The sequence below is a fragment of the Oryctolagus cuniculus genome, chromosome 7, assembly GCF_964237555.1.
Source record: "Oryctolagus cuniculus chromosome 7, mOryCun1.1, whole genome shotgun sequence".
Classification (NCBI taxonomy): Eukaryota; Metazoa; Chordata; class Mammalia; order Lagomorpha; family Leporidae; genus Oryctolagus; species Oryctolagus cuniculus.
The window spans coordinates 5,001,501-5,029,380 of NC_091438.1; the positions used below are offsets into that span (position 1 = coordinate 5,001,501).

The 27,880-nt window shown below is 46.4% G+C and overlaps 1 protein-coding gene across 4 annotated transcripts in view; it reads right to left on the reverse strand.

Annotated features, from left to right (window-relative positions):
• Positions 1-15,556: 15,556 nt before the first annotated feature.
• Positions 15,557-27,880, reverse strand: part of ASTN1 (astrotactin 1) — a 338,979-nt gene continuing 326,655 nt past the window's right edge. For all 4 annotated transcript variants that reach the window (XM_070077167.1, XM_070077166.1, XM_051858230.2 and 1 more), the window contains 2 exons: positions 23,438-23,621; positions 15,557-18,925 (listed from right to left, as the gene is read on the reverse strand). In XM_070077167.1, the coding sequence (XP_069933268.1) occupies positions 18,688-18,925; positions 23,438-23,621 (422 nt within the window). In that variant the 3' untranslated portion in view covers positions 15,557-18,687. The remainder of the gene's footprint in view (positions 18,926-23,437; positions 23,622-27,880) is intronic.

Here is a 27,880-nt window from a genome sequence, read left to right on the forward strand (position 1 = left end):
TTAAATCATCCCATCGCCATTGAATCACTTTCCACTGCCTTGTGCCGGGTCCAGGCACTAGCCATTGGTTAATTGCGTAGTTATCATTCCTTTTGGTGATTTAGAAACTACTAAGTAAAAAGGATGTGTAAGAAGATGATCATGAAAGTTCAAGAGAAGAGGTTACCGACACAAAAGTAGAGTGTGCTATAGTAATGTCAAGAGCCTCGTGAGAGGTGAAATAAAGTCTTAGGAACACTTAGAGTTCAGAGGAAGTAGACAACACCCTTGGACACCAAAGGCAGGTAGTACTCGAAGGATGGTTGATCAAGAATGCATATGATTTGATGGGCAGAGTGGGGGTTGGGAACAGAGGATCCAGGCAAAGTTGAAAACAGGGTTGGAGATGTGGAGGTAGGAATGGGACAGACTGGACATTACTGGACATCAGTGAGGCATTTAGCTTAGCTGGAAGGTAGAACTAAGCTAACATGTACCATGCATTTGGTGAATGCCATCTTGTTCAGTCCTTATAACAGACCTGTCAACAACATAGATTCAGTTCAGAGATGAGACCCCAAGCGCCAGTCTGATGAAGAAAGATCCCTAAGGTCATATGAACTAAAGTTGGGTCTCAACCTGGTTCTGTGGGATACCAAAATGTAAGGAGGGAAGGAAAAGTGGTGATTAACCACATGGGGAGATGTACAGGTAATGTTAAGGACCTTTTCTTTGCATTAAGCCTATATAATATGTAAATGTTATCATCACTGACAGAGAGGGGGGCCAGTAGGAATAGGTTGTTGAAAAATGCATATATTACTTTTCCAAACAAACTCTGTTTGAGAGCCAGATTGGTAAGTAGCTGGAAATGCCATTTATTATAAAGCAGTGTTTAACACTCTGTAGGAGGCTTCCATAGCTGGGCAAACTTGCTATATTCTTTGCTGGCCGGGCCAGGGACCACCTGACAGCTCAAAGGGCACAGTGAGTATCTCAGCACCCCTATGACCCTTTTGGGAAGACCTGCAGAATAGGTAGTTGGGATTTTGAGTTTGACTTCGGGGTAGGAGTGGTGGGTGGGAATAAGTATTTGAGAATAGAAAAAATATTACCTGGTGGCCGGCGCCACGGCTCAATAGGCTAATCCTCTGCCTAGCGGCGCCGGCACCCCAGGTTCTAGTCTTGGTCAGGGCCCCAGATTCTGTCCCGGTTGCCCCTCTTCCAGGCCAGCTCTCTGCTGTGGCTAGGGAGTGCAGTGGAGGATGGCCCAAGTGCTTGGGCCCTGCACCCCATGGGAGACCAGGAGAAGCACCTGGCTCCTGGCTTCGGATCAGCACAGTGCGCTGGCTGCAGCGCGCCGGCCGCGGCGGCCATTGGAGGGTGAACCAACGGCAAAGGAAGACCTTTCTCTCTGTCTCTCTCTCTCTCTCTCTCACTGTCCACTCAGTCAAAAAAAAAAAGAAAAGAAAGAATATTACCTGGCGTTTTCTTTATGACTGACAAAATGGCGTCCTATGCTCTGTGATACCCATGGGCAAGGCAGAGCAAGAACAGTTTTGTATTTTTTCATTGCACAGATAAAGAAACTGAGTGTCATAAAGATTGTTAGAAAATTTAAATTCACGTATTTAGGTGCAGGTTGGGATAGGAATCCAAGTTTGGCCTCCCCAGATGTGATAGGTTTTCTTCCATACAACGTTCAGCTCCCAAGAGGGAACCTAGGCCCAGCTGCGATGGGAAAGTTGAATATCTTATTTGTTGATGATTGAAGGTGCTCACTGCTGTGCCTGTGGCTTTCTCAGTAGACTGGCCTGCCTGCTGTGCATGGCAGATGTAGGAAAACTTAGGACAGAGCCTCATGAGCACCCATCTAGGGCCCTCTTCTCGTGCCAGGCCCTGAGCATAAGCAGATGCCCCTCCACTTGCCAGTTAGGCCAGCTGGACAGGAACATCTGGCAAGCCTGCCTTCTCCTTAATAACTTCCCCAGGGAGAGTCCTGGACAGAGACTTCGGAGCTCTGGTTTCTGCTGACTCACAAACTTAAATGACACAGTGAGTCACCCATCAGCTGGGAGACTCACTGCTCTTAGATTCAGGACATACGGAAGGTAAGGCGCTCAGGACAGACTGGGAGAAGATAATGAGAAGGCTTTGCATTTAGAAATAGCTCCAGGGCATCTCTGGAGCTGGCCCTTGGGGCCCTAGTTTTTTATATTACCCCAGGAATACTGTTGATTCTGAACTAATTTTGGGTTTCCCAGTGGCTGGCTCAGAAGAAAAGTGGGTGGGGGGTGATGAGAATATTATATCCCATAATAACCCATGCCCATAAAACTTTTTACATATATGTTAGATATTTGGCCTGGTGAAAGACTGGTTTGGAGGGTAGCTGGCTGTTCTCAAGTCTGCTGTAATCTGAGCCTGCTTGGGCCTGAATGTGCATTTTCAGGTCAGATTGCGGTCTGGTGGTCCTGGACTCAGGGTACGTCATTTGCTGATGATCTCTGTGTCTGTGTCGTTTTCCTGATCCTGACATTAGATCTTTTTTTTTTTTTTTTTTTTTTTTTTTTTTTTTTTTTTTTTTGACAGGCAGAGTGGACAGTGAGAGAGAGAGACAGAGAGAAAGGTCTTCCTTTTGCCGTTGGTTCACCCTCCAATGGCCGCCGCTGCAGCCGGCGCACCGCGCTGATCCTGGCAGGAGCCAGGAGCCAGGTGCTTTTCCTGGTCTCCCATGGGGTGCAGGGCCCAAGCACCTGGGCCATCCTCCACTGCACTCCCGGGCCACAGCAGAGAGCTGGCCTGGAAGAGGGGCAACCGGGACAGAATCCGGCGCCCCAACCGGGACTAGAACCCGGTGTGCCGGCGCCGCAAGGCGGAGGATTAGCCTATTGAGCCACGGCGCCGGCTTTGACATTAGATCTTAAAGTTGTGCTGGTCAGCGTTATTAAGAATTGGTTTGACAATGGCAGAGAATTTCTTGAAAGAAATCTGTAAATCAAATCTAGTTACATCCCAAATGAGTATAATAAAAACATTTGTAAGCTCTGAAAGATAATTCAGAGTAACTGCAATTTGCTAATGTTCTTCAAATCAAATTTTCTTCTAAGGATAATTTGATGTGGACAAGCTTCCTCTTCTTTGTCTTCGTCAAACTAAAAGATATTTATCTGAATGCAAGAAAAAGCAAATAAATAAAATGAGAGTGTTGACTTTTTTATGACTCCCAATCATGTTGAATCAATTTGCTTCTGTCTCCATTAGGTAACTGTTATCTGAAGGTAGTTTCCTTTTTTTAAAAAAAAATTATACTTTTACAAGTCACATTTAAATTTTACAAAAAGGCTGTCAAAGTTAGAGAATTTTCTCCCACCACAACTGAATATGTGCAGCTCAAAGTGGTTTCTGAATAATGGTGAGCCACGTCATGTGTTAGCACACAAATGACTTCAAGCAATGCCTTTGTTGGTAGCGACACAGTAACTGTTAGAATGACCCGTAAGAGAATTCCTATAGTTTTAAAAACACCCAAGTAGTCTCCACACTGGAAACCAGTACTTATTAACCCAACACTGTGTATGTCTTATCCACAAGGAGGCTGGGGCCAGGGATGTCTTTGAAGATCAATTTATAGGATCTGTCAGTCACCTGTGATCTGTGGGCAACAGCAAAATGATTGGCAAGAATGAAAGCTTGAGTACTTGGAATTCTGTACTTGAATTCTGGCTCCAACGCTGACTAGGTAAGTTATCTAGTTACCAAATCTCTCTAAGTATCAGTTTCCTAAATCTCTCCCTTTGCCTAGTGACTAAGCAATGTGAGACAGGCAGTGGGGAAGGAAAGATTGATGGAGGCAATAATATAGACTATTAAGAAGTTTGATAATGGAGAAGAGAAGGGAATTGTCATTATATGGCTTCTAAAGACCCATCAAACTCTCAAATCCCATGCTACTCAGGGTGTCTGAGATGTGCACCATCATTAGTTATATTCTCAGAACAGTTAGAACAGATGGAGATTCCCAAGTGGTTTGGCTGCCAAGAGATGTGCCCACTGATTCACAGAGAAGCAAAATGGATTTGTAGGGTAACTGATAAAGCTTGGCGCTGAGCAAAAGGAAGAAAGCTTAGGGGAAAGTTTTTGAGTTTTGCAAAAATATTGGGAAGCTTAGTTGGAATATACCTAGAAAGTTGCATTAGCTATGTGGAGTGCTGGTTACTCTCAACTGAACTTTGAGCTTCTCCAGTTTGCAGAACACTGTTCAGTGCAGCTTTCTACAGTGATAGAGAAGACCTAGATGTGCACTGTCCAGTGTCATAGCCAAGAGGCACATGTGGCTGGGTAGCACTTGAAATGTGACAAGTGGCCTTGAAGAACTGAGTTTAAAATTTTACTGAATTCCCAAATTAAATTTAAATAGCCATATGTAGCTTCTGACCAGAATATTGGGCAGTACAGTTCTGGAAGATTATGCACATGAGTTATTCAACTTGCTTTTAAAATATGATTTGGGCACAATTTTTGAAAACAGGCTACTTATATGTGACCACTGAAGTAAAGGTACACCATTCTTAGTTACATATTTTGAGTTATAGTATTCTAGCTCAAGAAAACAGATTTAATACATCATCTATAATTTATACATCCCAAAACTTCAAGCCATAAATAAACAAGCACATAAAAAGGCCTCCTACTGCATATAGCGCATATAAAGCCTATGCAAATTTCAACAGACAAGAGAAGCATCGTGGGGATTCAGCTTTGGGAAATCAGACAGTGACTGAGAACATCAGAACCCGGAACATCGTTGAGACATGAGAAGCATTCCCAGAGATACAGAGGAATGCGAGGCAGTACAGCCAGCAGCTGGCCAAGCCAGAATTTAGACCTGGGAATGTGGCTGTGAGATCTGCGCATTAACCCTGCTACTCTAGAATACCCCGTGTCCTGGGAAATAGACACCTAAGGCACGACACTTTATTTTGTAGGTTCTCCGATTTGAAATGGTCCCTAAGGTTACTATAACATTTCCTCCAATGAGTTGTCCTACCTGTGAGTTGGTCTAGTATTATGAAAGTCACGTAACACCAGGCATTGAAAGTTGTACATTTTATATTTGGCCTTCCATGACTTGAGTGAAGGAAGCTGTAACTGCATAGCTGTTAATACCATGGTATTTTTGTTGGGCACCTGTATATTGCCAAATGCTAGAAATACAGCTGTGAATGAAAGGTCTCTGTCTTCCAAGATCTTGAGGTGAAGTTGAAGGTGACAGAGAATATGCACGCGAACACATATGTCAGCTGGAGAAGAGTGCTGTGCGGGAAACCAAAGGGTGTTTAGCTTCTACACTGAGCGTTTGCAGTGAGCGTCTGCTGCTTCTCCGCAGTGCGCCATTCTCTGTAAAGGGGATGTCTGCCCGGCCCCTGATGCTACCACACTGTGTTCATGCCATTGCTCAGCCTGGATGGCTTGTCCTGCTCCCACACGCCTGTTCTTTACCTGCGCGCTTCTCTCCTATCTCCAGCCTCATGAAGCGTTTCTTATTTGATGATATACATTTCATCCATGGTCCCTGTTGTCCTCTCCTTGGATAACCAACATTTCTACAAGTTTTCTGTTGTTAAATGTATTCTTGTCTTTCCCCACTATTCAACTGTTAAACTCCTTTAAGGCAGGTGAACCCAGAGCTCCACATGACCATTTGATGCTTTTTTTGGGAGAGCTAGGAAAAGTATCCTTTCCTCTGGGTAAAAGCAAGCCAGTGTTGCAACCTTGGCTTGAAAACTCAGGTAGTGTGGGCTGGATTTCTGGACACATCACCAATTGGACAAGGCAGCCTTGGGCAGGACACAACCTCACACCTCCACATGGTGGTCAGGTTTATTTCCAGGTCTCTTGCACTCCGTGTTCCCAAGGCATTTGTATATTTCAGGTCTGACTTTCTTAATGTGATATTTGGTAGACGTTCTAAGCGCTTTTGTATTCACATATCCTCATTCAAAGAGTACGGACTTCAGAATCGAGACCTCACTAGGAATCCCAGCTCAGGGGGATCTTGGGCAGCTAACAGTCTTTCTAGGCACATAGGCAAAGAGAGGGATGAGTTTAAATTTGCCAGTTTGTACCTTCAAATGGGTAGTACCAGCAACCCTTGAAAGCACTTGGCACATGAGGTGTTCCATGTGAGTTCCTTTCCCACAATGTAGCAAGAGCCCAATAAATATCTATTGGTAACTCATATTTGTCAATAAATATTTATTAATGAATTTTCTTCCTTCATTCTCAATGATGAGCCGTTATACCTTATTGGTATTTCAGATGTACTCCAAATCTTGCCATTTTGTCTCTAGTCTCCATTCATGCTACATATTAGACAAGAGTCTTCTCTGAGCTAATTAAGGCTCATAGTAAGATAAGATAGGACAGAAAAGAATGGAGTCTGGAGAAATGAGATTAGGTGGCAAGACCTGGAAGTGAAGGCAGGTCAGATGCTGGTGCTGTTTTCCAGGCCCTCGGGGCAGCTCCGGGTGTCCCTCATTGGAGGTAGCCTGGCCAAGAGTTGACCTCATGGTTGCATTCTTATCAGGCTTTCTAGGAATCTCCTGACTGGTCAGTGTCTCCAGTAGCCATTGATCTTCTGACCTGACTCTGCACTGACCTCGGGCTTTTCACTGAACTAGCTCCCTGTGTCAGGCCAGCCTCCAGCCTTCCCTGTAAATGTGGCCTTGTCTTTCCTGGCTCCAGCTTCTTTCCAGCTCAGCCTCTTCCATCCACATTCCCACTGCTAACACATGCCTTACGTTTATTCCAACTATTAGGACTGTGAGCTCCAGGTCCATCCCCATGGTGGGAATGCCACCTTGGAGCAGGGCACAGGCAAAGGAAAAGACAGATGGGAACTCCCACAGGGACGGGCTTTCAAAGAGCCTCCTCATACCCTGAGGAATGTCAGACTCAGAGTTGTGGGAGAAAAAAAAATAATGTGTAGATCAAGTCTTTTGGCTCTTTGAGGAGTTTTCCAAATTTATTCTGGGAGGCCCCCATTCTGTGGCTGGTGGTAGGAAAACCTACACCTGGGAGGCCTGCTTGTATTTTCCAATCCTGTCTTCATCCTAAGCATTCCTGAGAGGTGTGGGCCATTCCCACTAGTGGCCTGGCCCTGGCTCTGTGGGAAGGAATGCAGCTACACTCAAACATTCCATTGCTGCTCAAACCCAGTGGCACTTCATTAAGTCCCAGGCCACACCCTCTCCTTTGACTGTTTGCTGGTTTTCCATGGCAACCAAGTGCCCATTCCTTATGTTTCTTCTCCGTACCTCACTCTAGTCAGCTCCATCACCAACACCTCTCTTGTGGGCCTTCTCCAATCCCTTCTTACTTGCCAAGGGACACAGGCCACAGGAAGAGAATCAACACAGTTTTCCCTGTGAGACACTCAGGACTGAGATGGTCTGGGAAGTCTGGAGGTATGCAGTGGGCTGATCTTGGTCAGGAGCTCCCAAGGTATGGACACAACAGATCAAGACGAGTATGTTGGAATGCGGCTGTTCTGTGACTCTACAGACATTTGGTTGGCTGGGATGGCATATCTGAGAATGTGGCCAGGCTAGAGGATAACAGTTACACCTTGACCCAGGATAGACCAAAACTCAGTGAGACTAGAGATGGGAGTTCTGGAGTTCTTCTATGTAGGCCAGTAGTCACATCACTAGAGACCATGAAAGCCCATAGGCCCAGCTTCATTGTTATGCCTTCTCTGTAGGGGGAACAGACACTATGCAAATGACCTGGATGAAGCAGTGAGATTTAGAAATACGAAGATCACCATGTCTTGCTTACCAGACATGCAAGAACCACATGATCCCTGCCCCTCCCAAATGAAACCAAGCAAGCACAACACTCGCTCAAACGAATTTTGCCAATAGCTCAGCTTCCCCGCTGGAACAAAGGTGATTTAAGTGGGTTCCACGTCAGCCTTGCAGCGTGGTGGGGCGCTCCCACACGTAGTAGCTGTATCACCTTGAACAAGTTGCTTATAATGTCGAGTTAGTCATTTATAAAAATGTGCATAATGGTAATCATCTGTTCACAGGGCTCTTCACAGGGAGAATGAGACGAGATAAGCCAGGTAGAAGTGCCAACACGGCGTCAGGCACATTATAAGCAATCAACAGATGTTAGTTGCTGTTCAACACAATGGACTCTCCACCAGCAAAAGACATTTCATGTAAAACAGTAAAATCTCTTAGAGGAAGTTAAATTTTAAAAGCTCGAAAGGCTCTTTAACACATACTTTTTTTTATAAAAGCTTCTAAAAAGATTTCATTTATTTATTTGAGAGAGAGAGAGAGAGAACCTTCCATCCACTGGTTTGCTACCTAAATGGCTGCAATGACAAGGCGTGGGTCAGGTAGAAACCCAGGAGGCAGGACTTCCACTTGGGTATCCCAGGAGCCCAAGCACTTGGGTCATCTTGTGCTGCTTTCCCAGGCACAGCCGCAGGGAGCTGGATAGGAAGTAGAGCAGCCAAGATTTGAATCAGAGCACGTACGGGATGCTGACATTGCAGGCTCTGGACCAACCCACTGCCATAATGCTGGCCAAGGATCCTCGGCATGTTAAAAAATTGCATAATGTGAATTCAGAAAGTGTATTCTTGTAACCCAACCATTTCTCAAGAGAAAGCAACCGGGGAAGGATAACAGTGGTGAAGCGAGTACTCCCGTTTCATTGTCACCAATATGGTTGAACAGTTGCAAGAAATGTTCTAAACATTGTCCTGAATGCCTACAAAAGTGTTATCTCATCCAGTCTCAGGCCGCTCAAGCCCTGTGTCTTGGCTCACATCTGTTCTTTTGTGCTCTGCTTTGTGGTGCTGCTTTGGAGCACTGCAAATTTTGGATCCTATTTGCCAGTCAGTTCCGTTTTTGTCAAGAGAGGGAGACTGAAGCAAGAAAGGAGTGGGGCTGTTCCTTCCTGTGAGTTTAAGCTTCATGTCAGCATCATCCCACCAATGCCAAGGGCATCTTTGTGCACTTGAAGAACTGGTCTCAGTATGCCTCAAAGACATTCCAGAACAAGGAACGTGGTCTCACCTCCTTGAGAGCATCTAGTTGCTGGTGAACCAGCTTCCTGCCTTTGTTCCCAGCTGTAGGAGTGGTAACTGCTTCCTAGCATCACAATCTGTATTTTTAAAAGATTTATTCGCTTGAAAGAGTTACACACACACAGAAAGAGAGAGAAAGAGAGAGAGAGAGAGAGGGAGAGAGATCTTCCAGCTGCCGGTTCAGTCCCCCAGATGGCTGTAATGGCCAAGGCTGGCCCAGTCCAAAGCCAAAAGCCAGGAGCTTCTCCTGAGTATCCCATATGGTGGCAGGGGCCCAAACACTTGGGCCGCTGCTTTTCTCAGGCATTGTCAGGGAGCTGGACCAGAAGTGGAGCAGCTAGGACATGAACTGGCACCCATATGGGACACCAACATTGCAGGCAGCAGTTTTATCTGTCATGCCACAATGCTGGTCCCTCCTACCATCACAATTTATACCTCATAGCATACATTTATACATCATAGTATAAATCGCTTTCTCTCTAACATCTTTTAAGCAGTTTCCTGTATTAAATTCTCTCTGTTGAAATCTTGACTGGAGTTTGACACATTGTTCACATGGAGAAAACACATGGAGACTGAAGTCTTTTGTTTTATGACACCTAAGATAGCAAAGTAACATTATTTTGCCAAAAAAAAAAAGGTCTATTTATTTGAAAGGCAGGGTTACACACATACAGACACACACAGAGAGACGGGGGGAGAGAAAGAATCTCATCCACTGGTTCACTTTCCACATAGCTACAATGTTCAGGGCTGGGCTGGTGCAAGCCAGGAGCCAGGAGCTTCATCCAGATGTCCCTCATGGGTACAGGGCCTCAAGCAGTTGGGCAATCCTCTGCTGCCTTGTCAGGTACATTAGCAAAGAGCTGAATTGGAAGTGGGGCAGCCAGGACTTTAACCAGTGTATATAGGATTCCTGCATTGCAGGTGGCAATTTAACCCACTATGCCACAGTGCTGGCCTTGCAAGGTAATATTTTTTTAAGATTTATTTGTTTATTTATTTGAAAGGCAGAGTTACACAGAGAGAAGGAGGGGCAGTGAGAGAGAGGGAGAGAGAGAGGGGTCCTCCATCCTCTGGTTCACTCCCCAACTGCTCACAATGGCCAGAGCTGTGTGGATCCGAAGCCAGGAACCATGAGCTTACTCTGGGTCCCCGATGTGGGTGCAGGGGCCCAAGGACTTGGGCCATCCTCCACTGTCCTCCCAGGACATAGCGGAGAGCCAGATCGGAAGTGTAGCAGCCGGGACTTGAACCAGTGCCCATATGGGATGCTGGCACTGCAGGCAGCAGCTTCACCTGCTATACTACAGCGCCAGCCCTGCAAGGTAACATTATTAAGACTACCTTCCGGCCGGCGCCGCGGCTCACTAGGCTAATCCTCCGCCTAGCGGCGCCGGCACACCAGGTTCTAGTCCCGGTCGGGGCGCCGGAGTCTGTCCCGGTTGCCCCTCTTCCAGGCCAGCTCTCTGCTGTGGCCAGGGAGTGCAGTGGAGGATGGCCCAAGTGCTTGGGCCCTGCACCCCATGGGAGACCAGGAAAAGCACCTGGCTCCTGGCTCCTGCCATCGGATCAGCGCGGTGCGCCGGCCGCAGCGCGCCGGCCGCGGCGGCCATTGGAGGGTGAACCAACGGCAAAAGGAAGACCTTTCTCTGTCTCTCTCTCTCTCACTGTCCACTCTGCCTGTCAAAAAAAAAAAAAAAAAAAAAAAAACTACCTTCCTAAAATGGATTTAGAAATTAGTTACAGTTCAGAACATATAAGAACAATACTAGGAAACTGGTCATGTAAGAGTGAGAGCAGAGGCCGGCGCCGCGGCTCACTAGAATAATCCTCCGCCTGCGGCGCCGGCACCCCGGGTTCTAGTCCCGGTCGGGGCGCTGGATTCTGTCCCGGTTGCCCCTCTTCCAGGCCAGCTCTCTGCTGTGGCCAGGGAGGGCAGTGGAGGCTGGCCCAAGTGCTTGGGCCCTGCACCCCATGGGAGACCAGGAGAAGCACCTGGCTCCTGCCTTCGGATCAGCGCGGTGCGCAGGCCGCAGCACGCCGGCCGCGGCGGCCATTGGAGGGTGAACCAATGCCAAAGGAAGACCTTTCTCTCTGTCTCTCTCTCTCACTGTCCACTCTGCCTGTAAAAAAAAAAAAAAAAAAAAAAGAGTGAGAGCAGAATATATGAAAAATGCATTTTGTTCCTTTGTTTCATTTCAATTAGCAATGAACCAATAACCATATTTGTATATGTTATGTGCAACAGGAATTATATACTTTTGTAATATATTTTCCTGGATAGTATTGATTTCAAGTGTTCTATGCCTGTTCTGTTCCTAAAAATCGGGATTGACAAATGCCTGACACATATCCTGTATTCCTCATGTCCACGCCCACTCTCTCTGGCCAGGCACAGACCCATTCTTAGATGCTATGCAAGCCACTTGTCCAGGCAGCTGTTTCAACTTGATCAAATTTGCACTTAAGTGGAAGCCTACTTACCATCCCTGCCATCAACCCAAGTTCATGGAAATGTATTTACTCTTGGTATCAAAATTCCAGATTGTCACTCAGCCCCTAAAGAGTCACAAACTCCCTCAGATGATATGTAACAGTGCTGTGTTTGAAGTGTGACTCAGTCGGGAGAACAGAACACATCTTAAATAAATCCAGAGTAAGTGTAAAATGGGCATCCATGAAAAAGCCTTGGTAATAGTGGGAATCTAACACGGAGCACCTAGGGAATCGGGAGACAACCCTAAGATAGCAACTCTGAGGGCATGCTTGGAGGGACACTCAGAGGAGGCAGAAACCCGTGTCTGAGAGAGGGGGAAGTGTCTGGCTTCGTCCAATCTCCCACAGGCGCCTCCCAGCGTCCCACCATGCTGGAAGCCTTTTGACAAGGGAGTCTGTGAAATGTAATTCGTAAGAGTCAGCTCTATGTGATACAGAACAGAGCAGAGGAAGTTAGGATCTGAGAACAAAGAGTCAACAGCCTGGTAAACTATATATGTAATACCATGCTGTATACAGTGGCCATAGGACCAAATGGCATGTGTGGTTGTCCACCCTTAGTCTTACCCATGAGTGGTTAAGTCCTACCATATCAAGGGAGTGTGGTGTGGGGTGTTTTCATCTCTACGCGGGTAGGTTAGAGAACATTGTCTGACTCATTGGACAATAACAGCCTCGAGGTCACTTGGCATTTGAATCATTTAAAACAAAAGAAGTTGCTCCTACTTATTAAGTCCAGAATACGGCAAGGCAAGGTACTAAGGAACCAATTACACTAATTTGTACCCCATGTGAGCAGGCATATGATAGGTCTAACAAAGGCTGTTTGGGTAAAGAAACACGATGTCAAAACCTGTCCATCTCTAACGGAATAAATCCAATTACAGAACACACTGCAAAGTCCCAGAACAAAGTTGTTTATTTTTTCCCTCTCTTTGGAATAGTGCAGACATGAGCCAAGTCCTAGACTCTCTCACACGTGTCAAGAGAAATTGTTATTTTATTCTATACAATATTGGGGTTTCATCTGAAACTAAACTACTTACTCATTAACTGATTCATTTAAAATGACAATAAAATAGGAGTGAATAGAAGGAGGATAAAGAGGCGTGACATTGCAGCCGGTGCTGTGGAGTGGGTAAAGCCGCCACCTGCACCTTTATGGGATGCCGGGTCCAGTCCCGGCTGCTCCACTTCTGATCCCGCTTTCTGCTGTGGCCTGGGAAAGCAGTGGGAGATCTGGAAGAAAAAGAACAAGAAGCTCCTGGCTCCTGGATCCGGATCCACACAGCTCCAGCCTTTAGGGAGTGAATCAGCAGGTGGAAGACACTCTCTCTCCCTCTCCCTCCATGCCCCCTCCCCTGTCCCTCTCCCTCTCCTGCCTCTCTGCTTCTGACTCCTCCGCCTTTCAAATAATATCAAGCTCAGGGATGGGTTCTTGGTCCAGATGTCAAGCTGTGCTGTCCTGAAAGCTCTTGGTCCTCAAAGTTGGGTGTTACCATTAATCATAGATAACACAGAGAACAGAGCACAGGCCAGCACAGGGCAGTGCTGGGCGTCCAGAGCTAAGCGCACAACTTCATGGCTCCACTTCGCACTCACATAATAGACAAAATAGCTGAACCCCAAACCAAGCCAAACAAACCAGTGGCAATGCACTAAGCTTGTGAAAACCAGCTGCTCAGCCTGAGTCCTGGTCCCGATGGAAGTGCTGGTTTTACAAGGCACCAACCACATTCTCTCTCTCTGCCTGACGCAGGGCAACTGGGCAGTGCTCTGCAAAAATTTCAGTAGAACAAGTTCTGCCCTTTCTAGGAAACTGAACAAGAAACAAACTTGTTAGTGGTGGAGGTAGACTGGTAGACTGGTGGGCAAGTGATATAAAGCCTCTGAGACTCTGCATCTTCTTTTGTTAGAGAATTGATTTCCGATGCAGTAAAGATTGAGGAATATTATGCTAAAGTACTTAGCACAAGTGCCTGGTACATATTAAGTACAGGGTGTGTACATATGCATCAAGAAGTTCCAAATGCACAAAGACAGATAAACAGAGTAATTGAAAATAAAACCATCCCTTGCAACATTTCTTTCTCATCCCAAATTGTCTTTTTCCTTCTCTTTTCTTTCCTTGGCCCTGGAACAAGGCTCCTCTTCTTTTTTTTTTTTTTTTTTTTTTTTTTTTTTTTTTTTTTGACAGGCAGAGTGGACAGTGAGAGAGAGAGAGAGACAGAGAGAAAGGTCTTCCTTTGCCATTGGTTCACCCTCCAATGGCTGCCGCAGCCGGTGCGCTGCAGCCGGCGCACCACGCTGATCCGATGGCAGGAGCCAGGTGCTTCTCCTGGACTCCCATGGGGTGCAGGGCCCAAGCACTTGGGCCATCCTCCACTGCACTCCCTGGCCACAGCAGAGAGCTGGCCTGGAAGAGGGGCAACCAGGACAGAATCCAGCGCCCCGACCGGGACTAGAACCCGGGGTGCCGGCGCCGCAAGGCGGAGGATTAGCCTAGTGAGCCACGGCGCCGGCCACAAGGCTCCCCTTCTGCAGTGTTTCCATCCAGGCTCTGAGGCTCATGCTGTCAGCATTATAGGGCTCCAGTGTCTCGCCCTCATTTTTGCTACCCTTTGGTAAAGTGGATATTCTGCACAGGAAGCCCAGCCTGCATGTGGCCTCTGCTCCTTCCATGGTGAATTCATGCCCACTGTAGGGCCCACGTGGATGCTTTGGCACGAGATGGCTCCCAGACTCCCTTTATGTAAAAGACCCTCTCAGTGGCTTAAAACAGTTACTATTTTATCATGTTATGTAACCGGGGTGGGGGGCTCAGGGATTCAGGAGGGGCTGGGCAGAGTGAATCTTCCTTCCCACGTAGCACTGATGCAAGTTGCTTGTTGGTAGGCAACTGGCAGAGGACCTCCTCGTGACCATCCAAGACAGTCTCCCTCTCGTGTCTGCTGTCTTGGCTGGGACTGTGGACAAGAGTTCCCACACATGGCCTGCCAGCAGGGTGGCCCCAGCATGGTGGCCTTGGATTTCTTGTGAGGTGGCCCAGAGCTCCAAGAGCAAGAGTTCCAGAGGAGTATGCAAAGGCCCCCCTGCCTCTGTGCCTCAGTCTTGAAAATTACCTATTGTCATTCCATCTTCATCAGTTGGCCAAAAAGAGTCACAAACCTGCCCAGATTCAAGGAAAGAGACAAGAGAGCACATTTCTAGATGGGAGGAGGGGTTCCAAGAATGTGCACCATGGTTCAAAACCACCACAGTCTTCAACTTCTTTTAATCATCCCTGTTAGGCAGGAAGTCCAACTTTGATCCTAACTTTTCAAGAGGGCCTATTAAGCCCAAACACTTAACATTTGATTATTGAAGAATTTAAAGGGAATCACATTTTGGCAACAGCCAAGATAACATCTGAAGTTGCATTGTGGAGAGAAAAAAAGAGATTAAGTATTTCATAACAGCCAGCCTATCCCAAATGCCTTCACAGAATGCAAGACAGGAATGTGTCGGCGAGGGGGGGCGGGGGAGCTTTTGCAATGTTTCTCTTCCATGTCCGTAGGATAAATCCTAGCAACTTGCAACGCACCCTGTGCTTCTTTGTCATAGTTCTCCTCACTCCTGCAATGATAGTTCAGTGTCTAAATGTCCACATAAAACACCATGCTCAGGCTCAGAGAACAAGCACATATCCTCCACAGCATATGCCATGTCTGGGATACAGTAGGTACACATGTCATTGATTAATCATTGCCGCAAGTGGTAGAGAGAAGATAAGACCTTTTACTTCACACTAATAAACTTATAGCTTGCTTGAACAGACAGTTTTACTTTTTTCCTGCAGTCAGGATGTGGCCACTGGCCTCTACACTTGGCATTTAAGATACAACTTCTTCAGCCTTAGCAATTCCCCAGCAGACCCAACAGATTACTCATTGTTGAATGACACAAATAACATCCACACACCCAACATTTACCAACAGCTTTGTTTATTATTTAGTCGATTATTTAATTTTTAATAATCACACAATAATTCTCTCTTAAACAACACTGTTATACCTGAAGATGGCCACATTATATTCTTTCTTCCTTCTACAGTAATAAGGTGGGTGTTTTCTTCGCACTCAGTTTTTTAATAGAACATCTGAGTATCAGGAAGTGAGGTTAACTAAAAACAATGAATGGACCATACTCCATGGAAAGTGATGCACGCGCGGTTAAAGGTCTAATGCTAACACAGAGGTTCGTGGACATTCAAGAGGAAACACCAGAGGTCTCAAGGGGCCGCCAGAGCTGGGAGAGTGGGGGTGGATGTGGGCACTCCCTTAAGACCTGGTTTGGCAGCTTGAAAATCTGAGGTTTAATACTGGTCCCATAGCATCCTCTTTCCTAGCCAAGATGGGTTCTTCCCAGCCAGCTTTGGGCAGTGTCAGCAGGATGTGATTGACGGTGCCTTCCCGGGACAGAAATCCTCCCCTTAGCTGTAACACCATCCTGAGATTACCCTCATTAGATAATTCATATTGATTGAGCTCTATAACTTGAAAGTCAGTTGGACACAGCCACAGGAGGGGTGTGTGTGGTTGGGGGGGTATGTGTATGTTTGGATGTGCATGTGTGCGTGTGTACATGCCCTACACACACACACACACACACACACAGTGAGGGGACATGAAGGGTAACAAAATCAGAACGAGAACTGTGGGCAGCAGGGAGTAGAGGAGGGTCACAGAGAGGCAAAGCAAAGGATAGGGATGGGGGTGCATGGGTGATGGACAGCCTCATGAGGGTGGAGAACAGCCAGGAGAGAGGAAGACAGGGCGCAGGGCGTCTAAAATAGAGGGAAGGGGTCAGGGCATGACCCCAGTGCATCCTTCCCCTCCCGCTTGCCCGTCAGCTCCCAGCTCACCACACTGGGGCAGGAAGGCACTGGCAGCCTCCCCACCGTCCCACAATGACATGAATGAAAGGAGGCAACAGTGGCAACAAGGTGTTGTAGGCCCTGCCCATCGGCCTGTGACAGCTTCCTCTCCGGCAGTGGTAGAGCACTCGCTTGCCCCTTAACTGAGGGTCCTGCACTGAGACAGCCCAGTCTTCTGCCAGCATTTTGCTCTGGAAGGAGGGGAGTCTCTGTGGCAGGCACATCTCTGTAGAGAGCATGATATAAAGATCTGAATGTTTCTCTGGAAATAAACAGGGAAGGGGGTGAGCTGAACTGGTGCCTTCAGTCCTACCACAGGCTTCATTCCTGTCACCAGTGGGGAGGCTGCGTGGGTGAGGGCTCACTTTGGCTCCTCCCCTCCACGGCACAGTGGGCATACAGCGGGCACACCCATGCCTTGTATACTAGGGAAAGGCAAAGCTCCCTGGGCAGGTCCCTGTGGAGCTTAGCACTCAGACAGTCGCATGCTGCAGATCCTGACAGCGGTATTGAGGATTGCAGGGTGGTTAAGATCTTGTGCTCTGAAGTCCAACAGCCTGGGCTCAAACCATGCTGGGGCATACAGCGCTGGAGAGAACTGAGGCCAGAGACGTTACCTCTGTCTCCTCAGTTCCTCATGGCTGAAATGAGATAAGAACAACATTTTCTGCAAGGGGTTGTTGTGGGGACTCACTGATGTGTGAAGTTCTTACTGCAGTGCCTTGGCACACAATAAACACCCCATCAACCCTACCTGCCACTATTCCTATTTAGCAAAGTTCAGCATAGTTCACACTGGCCTTACAGATCCTGCCTCTCCTTGTAGATCTCCCTCCTGTGTCTACCCCAGCACAAGGCAAGGTGGCTGATGTACGTGTTTGGGCCTCACAGGTGTGGACGACAAAAGCCATTGTGGTCCAAATGGCCTTGAATGGCTGTTCGGGAAAGACTGAGCTTCCTGTTACCCAGGCTTCTGCTGGTGCCCACATCAACACCAGGGCAGTAGGGTGGAGATGCCCTATCAGCCCTTCACTGCAGTCAGTGGCACTTGCCTACACCCAGCAACTCAATGGGCAGTGACCTTCGTCCTGCTGATGTTCATCACAGGAATAACTTGCAGAACTGGTAAACATGGTTAAGCAAATATAAGAGCAGAAGGGACAGTGGTTCCATGTGTGTCATCAACAATAGTTGTAATTCACTAAAACACTGACAAGAAAGTTTGGACCCCTCCTGGACCAGGTCACATGTCAATCAAGCCTTATCCGTATGAGGTTCAGGGAGTGAAGAGAATCCGGACGCTTAGACTTACGGCTCCAGAGAAGTTCATCCAAAGGAGGCACGGGAGCTTTGTAAAACAATGAACTCCACTTCTTTTCTAGAACGTGGACGTCTGAGTTGCCCAGGTAGACTTCTCTGAAGGTGCACTTCCAGGAGCATTTTGTTGTCTCTGAAAAACACCTTGTTCCAGAAGATTTCGCAGTGGCATCTCCTTGCCTCTCTGAGGGGTGTTGTGCCAAGGAGATGATAGAGATCTGTCAGAGGAAGACTGAATCCCAGTTCTGGCTTAAAACACCCAAGTGGCTCCCGGGGGCCTACCACGGAAGCTGGGTTCACCTCTGAGGTGTGGAGATAGCAATGGGAAGGCCTGGGAGAAGAGACAGGAAGCACAGACAGGCACCACCTTCCCTCATTTTCTTGCTAACTTTGTGAGCAGGGTGTGGGCTCCCAGAGTAAGGTGCTTCCTAAGGAATGCCTGAAGGCAGAGCTAACAGCTTTCTGGCCTCACCTGTGTCCCCAACTGCAGTGGACTCAGAAATTGAGGCACAGATGCCTCAACCTGGTAGACCTTCCATGGGAAGCAAGACAGAACTTCTTGAGCATGTTGATGACCCTCTTGGAGAAAGACCAATGAGGAAAACAAATGACTGGCAAAACAAGCCTCAAACTCAACTTCTAAAGAAAAAGCACTGCTGGAGGCACTGGCTGGCAGGTGTCGTTCATGCAGATGGAGAACAGCAAACTGAAGAAGTCGCGAGGGGCCAGTCTCCCTTGCTTTGGGTGTTGCTTATGGAGGTGCTAATGTTCCATTAAAAAATATTAAAAATCCACAAACCAAGCCAGCTGCCTCCCTCCCCGCTCTCTGGCTTCATTCTGGCAGCCACTCCCTGGCTGCACGGTGCTAGATGTCTTTGCTGTCCCCATAGTCATTGTATGGGATGCTGAGGGTCTGCTCCTCACAGGTCTTCCTGAGGTCCCGGCTGAGCTCGGACCAGTCAAGTCCGTAGGGCTTGATCTCACTGTAGCGGCAGCCCAGGTACTTGAGGGAGCTGCGGCGCAGGCTTATCCTGGGTTCCTGAAGAAGTCCGTTGCACCAGCTGCTGAGCTCACCAAGCTGGGAAAGGATAAGTCCGGCTTTCCTAGGGATCAAGGTTCAGGAGACACGGGTTAGAAAGAAGAGGGAGGCAGGAATAAGCAGAGCCACTGTCAGTGTGAGACCCCACGCCCCTGGAGGGCAGAGCCCCGTCTGTTTGGCTCACTGCTACCTTCAGCACTTAGAAGAGTGGATCCCCCACACATATCTGTGGAATGGGTGAATCAGATGGCTCTGTAAGTGGGGCAGACTCCAAAAAGAAACAGAGGTGACATGAAGGAAGGAAAAATAAAGAAGAGAGAAATCACCAATATTTTAGTGGAAACGTAAACCTTTTAAAAATCATAGAGCTGGCAGTCTTGGGAGACAAATCAAATCAATTTCCTTTAAAGCCAGTAATTTATCATCACTAAATGACAAATAATGTGCTTGGCTGAATATTTCTCTTTTCAAGGCTATTTCTGAATTGGTAAAAAGCATCTAGTATATTGCACTGAAGGGGATATCCAATGTCACCAGTTAGGCCTAGATTGAGGTAATTACAGTGTACAAAGAGCAAGGACAATAGTGCCCTCAGTTCCCTCTGACATGGGGTCCTCACTTAGGTAAGGCAGACTTTCAGTTGCATATATCACTTAATTAACCTCAGGTGAACTCTTGTTCCTTCCCCCATCTCTCAGAAAGTCAGGAGGCCACTGCCATTGCAATTAAGCCCTTTTTTCCATAAAAGTGGGAAAGGGAGGGGATTAGAGGGTGCCTGAGCCACTGCAGATATCAGAGAGAAAGGAGAGGGGAGAACAAGGTTGCCCAAGTTCACACTGGAAAGAAGTCACTGCTCTGAGCCACAGTGTGGAGTCTCTGGCAAAAATCTGGGGGTAGTGGAATGTCACCACAACCTCACTGTGTCTCCCTCTTCCTGGTACCTGGGTCTGGCATCAGAGGCAAGGACCTCTGGACAGTTCTCAGTCCTCAGACCTCACTGGCTTTGACTCTGATCACTTGGGATGGATGACGGAGTGCGATTCCCTCACTCAGTTGTACCTGTGTTCTTCAAAGCCTTACGTGGCCACAGACCCACAAGCTCATGTGAGGCTACAAAATCCTGTTCTGGAAGATTTAATGAACACCACTCCTCGTCCAGTGTGTTGACTGTCAGGCTAAATTCTCAAAAGAGGAACCATCCCTTGTCTAGTTTAATCAACAATTCCTTCCAGAAACTCAAAGTTTCTACATCCCATTTAGAGCAAGCTTTCAAAGAACAATAACCACATTCATTTCATTCCTCTCCTGGGTCCTGGCAAAGAGCGTCACCCAGGGGTGACCTCAATGCATTCCTAAGAGGGCAGGCTGAGCGATGGGTGGAGCTGACATTGGAGGGAAGGTGTGGAGCTTCCGCAGCAGAGTCCAGGCTGGGGGTGACGTGAAGTGGCATTTGCTTCATCCGCAATGGTGGGTCGCAGGAAATCAAACAAACACTCTGCCTGCCGACTAAATAGCATCTCAGACAGATGATCTGTACTTTCCCCGTTCGCCTGTGCAGTTGGCCAAGCAGGTTTTCCAGAAGTTGTCACCAACAAGGTCCTTGGGGCCTCTCCTCTTAACCCATCCCACTGGATGCCTTTAGTTGCTGACGACTTCTTGGGACGAGGCAGTGGGAGAAAAGGAAGGGCAGGGAGCATCGACATCGCCTTCAACAGATGGATAAGGAAACACACCCTGGCCATCCTCCCAAACAGAGAACGTCAGTAGCCCTCGGAGTCTTTCTTCCTGCTTTCCCTGCTCACTTAAAAAATTACACTAGGTCTGCCTTTGACCACCTCGAAGTCTGCAGCCGTCTCTCTTAGGAACAGTACAACCAGCGTTCTTCTCCAGGTGTTTTCAGTCCCCGACTCCGTGTGGCGCTCTCCAGCAGTTCCAGTGGACGTGGGTTTACTGGAATCGAGGGGGTGAGTCCTTTCTGCTCCCAGGAAGAAGGAACCACCACCCTCTGTCACTCACTCTCACGCTCACCCCAAAGGGGCCCCATGTTGCTCAAGACTTTTCCTTTCCTGTAGTTCTCCCGGAGATCCATGACACAAGAAAGCAAGACTTTATTTCCCCACGCTTGTGAAACCACTCAATGTCTTCTAATCCATAGCTGTGAGAGGCTGGTACTGCACAGGGAAGAGCCCCCTGGGAGGAGAGTTTGGGGAGGGTGGTGTAGAGTCAACAGCCGGCTTCACTTTACAGGAAGATCCACAATTCTTCCTGTGCTCCCTTTCTTCAGTAGCCAATTTTACTTCTGACTCTCGACTTACAAAAGAGAACTTTTAAAAGGACTCCAGTGTCCTTAGAAATCAGGATGATATACACGATGCTATTCAATGCTATTTAAATTGTAACATTTCTGTTCACTGAGAAAGAACTGTATATGCACACTCAGAAGAAAGGAAGGAAGAGAGAAAAGTCAGGAATACAGAACAGAGAGGAAGAGACAGAGTGAGGGAGAAGTCAAAGGGTGGGGGAGAAATTGTCAGGTGTGGAGAGAGGGCATAATCTTAGATGTGAGTAACAATAAGATTAGGGTATGGAGTGAAGGGATATCTCTCTTAAAATGCATCTACTTTATAACCCCGGGTTTGGGTTATACCAAAATGGAACAAAGCCACAGTAGTGGCATTGGTTTGGCTAGGAACTACAACCCCTTATAAACATTGGGAAACAACTGATGGACTGTAGAAAGAGCCTGCCTGCCTTTACACACAAAATTATTTTCTTTCAGGAAGATAACCTAACATTTCTTCCAACCTTTGAAAGTAAGATAACAAAAGGAAACTGTCCCGAACATTGGTACTTTCAGGAAGTCTGTTATTTCAGAGGACAACAGGCTCACTGAGGCTGGGTCTTGTTCCACGTGGGTCAGAGGGAAGATGCATGGGGTGACTTCTAGCTGATGTGATTTTTTCGTCCTGCTGGCTCGAGTGCAAAAGTTCTCTAGATCCAGAGGATTCTGCAGCACTGATTTTCTTCCTTTCATTTTCTCTTCTACTTCTTCTGCTACTCCTTCTCTTTTTCTTCCTCCTCCTCCTTCTCCCTTTTCTTCCCCCTCTCTTACTGGCTAACAGTCCTTGTCTTACTTTTGTTTTTTCTTCATGAGCCCCTAAATAATTGGAAAACATTTAGGCGCCAAATTTTATTTGAAGATTCTCTTTGAGGTTGGCATTCAGTGAGCAATTAAGACGCAACTTGGGACAGTTGCATCATATATCAGAGCACCTAGTTTGAGTCCTGTCTCTACTCCCTGTTCCAACTCCCTGATAGCATGTACCCTGGGAGGCAGTAGGTGATGGTTCAAGCACTAGGCACCTGCCACCCACTGGAAGATATAGATTGAGTTCTGAGCTCTTGGCTTTGGAATGGCCCAGCCACCCCCCCATCTCTCTCTGCCTTCCAAGTGAAAATATTAAAAAAAAAAAAAAAAAAAAAAAAAAAAAAAAAAAACTTGGGGCAAGCACTGTGGTGTAGCAGGTAAAGCCACCACCTGCAGTACCGGCATTCAATATGGCCACCGGTTTGGGTCCCAGCTGCTCCACTTCCAATTCAGCTCTCTGCTGTGGCCTGGGAAAGCAGTAGAAGATGGCTCAAGTCCTTGGGCCCCTGAACCTGCATGGGAGACTTGGAAGAAGCTGCTGGCTCCTGGCTTCAGATCAGCCCAGCTCCAGCCATTGTGGCCATTTGAGGAGTGAACCAGTGGATAGAAGATCTCTCTCTCTCTCTGCCTCTCCTTCTCTCACTGTGTAACTCTGACTTTCAAATAAATAAATAAATCTTGTTAAAACACTTATAAAAAAACTCTCTTTATTATGGCCATGTAAAAATGTCAATATCTCTAAGGAAGTCTGTTCTCTAATGCTGCGATTCAGTCATGATGAACAGAGCCAAATAAATAAAAAATAAATGGTGGCATCTCTATACATTCTTCTTACTCCTTATTGCTTACTTTCCAACAGTTCTCTTTGGGATGAATAACCTAAAAGTAGTGGGTATTGAAGTATTGAATATTAGGAAGTAGTAACCTTTGACCAGCAGAGTTGGCCAACACTATGCATCCTAGCTTTGGCCAAGACATTTGTCAATGTGAGTATTTAGCAATTCTCACATTGCCTTTTAAGAGACTATGGATTTTAACTTAAAATAAGTATGTAGACTTTTCATAATAAATGTAAAGTCCACAAGAAATATTTTTGCATAATCTCATTAATAAAATCCCTAATTTCGTTCCACAAGACTGAGCTTTGGGCTCCTACAGTTTTAGCATTAAGAACGTTGTGTCAACATGATAAAGGAGGTCAAGAGCAACGTTTTTTTAGAGTTCAGGAAATGCATTCATGACCACTTAAATAGAGCTTATCCAAAACTAATCTGCATTCTGAACTGTCTAAAAGCCAAGGAATTACTCCTCTGAGCACCTAAGCTCAGCCAGGAAATCGCTGCACCTTCATGAATGCAGTATTACAGTGTGAGAAAGGCATGGGATTGCAAAGGCTCTTGCAACCAGACCATGTGCTTCATTGACTACCTGGGTCCTAGTTCATCCTCACACCGCCAGGTGAATTCGCCAAAACTCTCGTAGTGCTGGTTATAATGGTAGAGGACTCGATGTAAGGTGGGAGATCCTAGGTCCAGAAGAGTGTTGTAGGCTGTCTGCTGCTCCTTCCCACTGGTGTAGCCATTGAAGAGGTTGTAGATCTTGTCGGCTATTTCTGAGGAGGAAAGCAAAGGCAAATAAGCAAGATTGCACTTATTCAATATAATACAGCACTCAGTAGGTTACGTCAAGAAGGTCATGCACAAGGCAGGCACTGTGGCCTGGCATGGGATGCCTGCATCTTGTAGCAAAGTGCCTGAGATTCAGTCCTGCTTCCACTCTGATCCAACTCCCTGCTAATATGCACCATGACAGGCAACAGGTGATGGCTCAAGTCCCTGGGTCTCTGCCATCCATGTGGGGGCCTAGATGGAATTCCCAGCTTTTACCTTCAGTCTGATCCAGCCCGAGCTACTGTGCTCACTTGGAGAGTGAACCAGTGGATGGAAGATCCCTCTCTCTCTTCTCCATCTATATTTCTCTTTCCATTGTTCTGCCTCTCAAGCAAATAAATAAATTGACAGAGTTTTGTGGAAAATTAAAATCAAATGTTTGAGCTTATTTTGGTGCAAAAAATTTTTGGTGCCAAGAAGTAATATTCATAATTTGTGAGAAATGTGTGCTACAAAAATACAAGGCAAGGATCTCAAAAGATATTTTGACATCAAAATAAATGTATAGTTTCGATGTTACCTTTCAATGAACTTTTTGAAGTACACTCATATACACATGTTATGTGCATGTATATTTGTGCACATGTATATATATATGCATGCATACTGATGTGTGTGTGTGCATGTGTGTGTGTGTATATGTGTATGTGGTAACTTAAGACTATTGGGCCTTAGGCTGGCACTGTGGTGCAGCAGGTAAAGCTGTCGCCTATAGTGCTGGCATTCCATATGGGCACCAGCTCGAGTCTCCGCTGCTCCACTTCTGATCCAGCTCTCTGCTATGGCCTGGGAAAGCAGTACAACATGACCCAAGTCCTTGGGCCTTTACACCCGTGTGGGAGACCTGGAAGAAGCTCCTTACTCCTAGCTTCAGACCGGCCATTGTGGTCATTTGGGGAGTGAACCAGTGGATGGAAGACCTATCTCTCTCTCTCTCTCTCTCTCTCTCTCTCTCTCTCTCTCTCCTTCTCTCCCTCTCTCTCCCTCTCTCCCTCTCTCCCTCTCTCCCTCTCTCCCTCTCTCCCTCTCCCTCCCTCTCTCCCTCTCCCTCCCTCTCTCTCCCTCTCTCCCTTTTTCTCCCTCTCTCTCTTTCTCTCTCCCTCCCTGCCTCTGCCTCCCTATTACTCTGCCTTTCAAATAAATAAATTAATTAAAAAAAATTACTTGACCTAAAGCCTGGAGAAATTAAGTTGAGTAATTAATTTTATCTATGTCCTAGAAGACTTCAGTTTTCTCTTTCTCCCCCTCCTCTCTCTTTCTCTCAGTTTTAACAAAAGATCCTTTGACTAGAATACTTATAAGGTCAGTTTCAGTATGATATTCTTCAATAACCTTGATTTTTACTCAATTTCCTAAAAATACCTAGTCTGAGGCAAAAGCTCATATATTAATAGTTGCCTGAAACGTTCGTATCAGGGAAGCAAGAATAAGGATAAAGAGAAATAACGCAAGAAAGGCAGGAGAGGAAACATAGGAGAATGTATTAAGGAGTCATCCACCCCTTTCTGGTAAGAGGATGCTAAGTTTTGCAGGAGAGGATATGTACAGCTACTCAAACTCCACTGATCCACCCAGAGAGGAAGAAACAACACTTTATCTCTAGCTCTCATCCCCAGTTTTGATCCAAGTTGCTTCTGTGGGGACTTAACAACCTTTCACCTCTAGGTTGCATAATCCTGGATGCCTTAGTGGTACTGAAAGAGAAATTGAAAATTCCTGGGCAACAGGCGACAGACATTTGACTCGGGATGAGGTGCAGCACTTGGGGTCATGCTGTGAGCAACACGGAGAACCTCGTGTGGCTGTGACTGTAGGAACACAAGACCTTGCTAGGATCACCTGGACTGCATACAAAGGCAGCCATGTAGCTCTGCAATGACACAGAAACCAAGCTCTGCAGCTCCTAATCTCTCAGGTTAAGTTATGCCCTGGATATATCTGCCTCAAAGGTATACAATGCTAAGTCTGAACTTGTTGATGTGGCATAGTGGCAATGATTTTTGTATAACCTTGGCAATTTTTCCTAAAGAGTTCAAAATAATTTTTCTGTTTTCTTTTTAAATTTTATTTAAGGTATACAAATTTCATGTATTTCATATATGCAGATCAGGAACATAGTTATATTTTCCACTCTGCCCTTCCTACTGCCTACACTCTCACCCTTCTTCCTCCTCCCACTCCTATTTCCATTCTTATTTTTTTACAAAGATCTATTTTCAGTTCACTTTATACTCATAAGATTAACCCTACACTAAGAGTATGAAGAAAACAAAAAAAAAATTGTCCCTCAACAGTTGAAACAAGAGCTATTAAAAAATCATCGCATCTCAAAAGGTCAATTTCACTCTTATACATTACCTTTCAGGTACTCTACTAATTACCAAAGATCAGGAAGAACATATGGTATTTTTGTTTTTGGGCCTGGCTTATGTCACTAAGTATAATGGTTTCCAGTTGCATCCATTTTGTTGCAAATGACAGAATTTCATTTTTTTTTACTGCTGTGTAGTATTCCATAGTGTATGTATACCATAATTTCTTTATCCAGTCTTCAGCTGATGGACATCTGGGTTGATTCCTTATCTTAGCTATTGTGAATTGGAGCTCAAAGTACTTTATCATTAAACATTTTATCATTAAATCTGTCAGAGGGAAATGTTTTTATGTTACCTCCATAGCCAGTTCTATTCTTACCCTACCCAGACGTTGCAATGACTTTCTTACTTTTGTATGTTGACCATTGCCTATGAGGATAAGAGTCAGATCTTAATTCTTTAGTGTCCAAGAGTGGCTTGCAGAGGGCCAGATGATGCAGTACATCAATAAATGCCAGCTACATGAATGGAACTCGTAACTTTGGGAGCAACCCGAATCTACCCGAGGGAAGGGCTTCTCATCGATCTCTCTCCACACCAGGTTATACCAATCCTTTAGCTCCCAGTCTCATGGTCAGCACAGGCAGCTGCATGAAGCATAACTTTGGTTCAGAAATCAATTTAGATGTTCAGGTTGTTAGAATGGAATCAAGAGATAAAGAAGATGATGACTTAGAAAACAGGGATCTGGGCCGGTGCCTTGGCTCACTAGGCTAATCCTCTGCCTTGCGGCGCTGGCACACCAGGTTCTAGTCCCGGTCGGGGCACTGGATTCTGTCCCGGTTGCCCCTCTTCCAGGACAGCTCTCTGCTGTGGGCCAGGAGTGCAGTGGAGGATGGCCCAAGTGCTTGGGCCCTGCACCCCCATAGATGACCAGGAGAAGCACCTGGCTCCTGGCTTTGGATCAGCGCAGTGCGCCGGCCGCAGCGGCATTGGAGGGTGAACCAACGGCAAAGGAAGACCTTTCTCTCTGTCTCTCTCTCTCACTGTCCACTCTGCCTGTAAAGAAAGAAAGAAAGAAAGAAAGAAAGAAAGAAAGAAAGAAAGAAAGAAAGAAAGAAGAAAGAGAGAGAGAGAGAGAGAGAGAGAGAAAACAGGGATCTATGATATTCCTCGTTATTTATGAAAGCATATTCTTGACAACAACTTTGCATGTGTGAATTCAAATGCTTACATAATCACTGAAATATGGTTATGAATATCCTTGTTTTACAAATGAGGAGACTCAGACAGAGGTTGTATTTTCTTTTTTAGGTCTCCTAGTCAGTGCGAGCTGGAGGCAAGGTTTAACACTGTCTGCCATTGCTATCTTGCACCAGTCCTCAGGAATTGAGTATGGGAAAACAATTTAAGGTACAGGAGGCAGAGTCTGAGGGGTGGTAAATTTGGGACATCTATTTCCAAGGACGTGCATCAACCTGGAAGGACCATAGGTGCCCATTAAGGAGTCTCAGTAAGTGTGAGGGAAGTTTATCATTTCGGTTCTAAGTCAGAAAGTAGCAGAGATACTCAGATAGCTGAGTTCTGTCTACTGAGAGAACTGAGAGAAGAATGAGCAGGGGAAGAAAGCTGCTTTTGGTCAGATCAAAGCTTACATAAGGATCTCTGAGTCTCCTCTTCCACTCCCAAGCTGATGCCAGTCTGTTCTTGTTTCTAGTGATGCAAATAATGGCCCTGGTCCCCATCCCTAGCAGTGGCAGCCTCTGCTGCGGAGCAGCAATGGCCAAGGAGATGGTCACTGGCATTATTTGCCATTCTCAGAACACAGCTCTAAATCTAGCTACAGAAAGCTGGTGCCTCCCATCATGTGCAGCATATGGGACAGG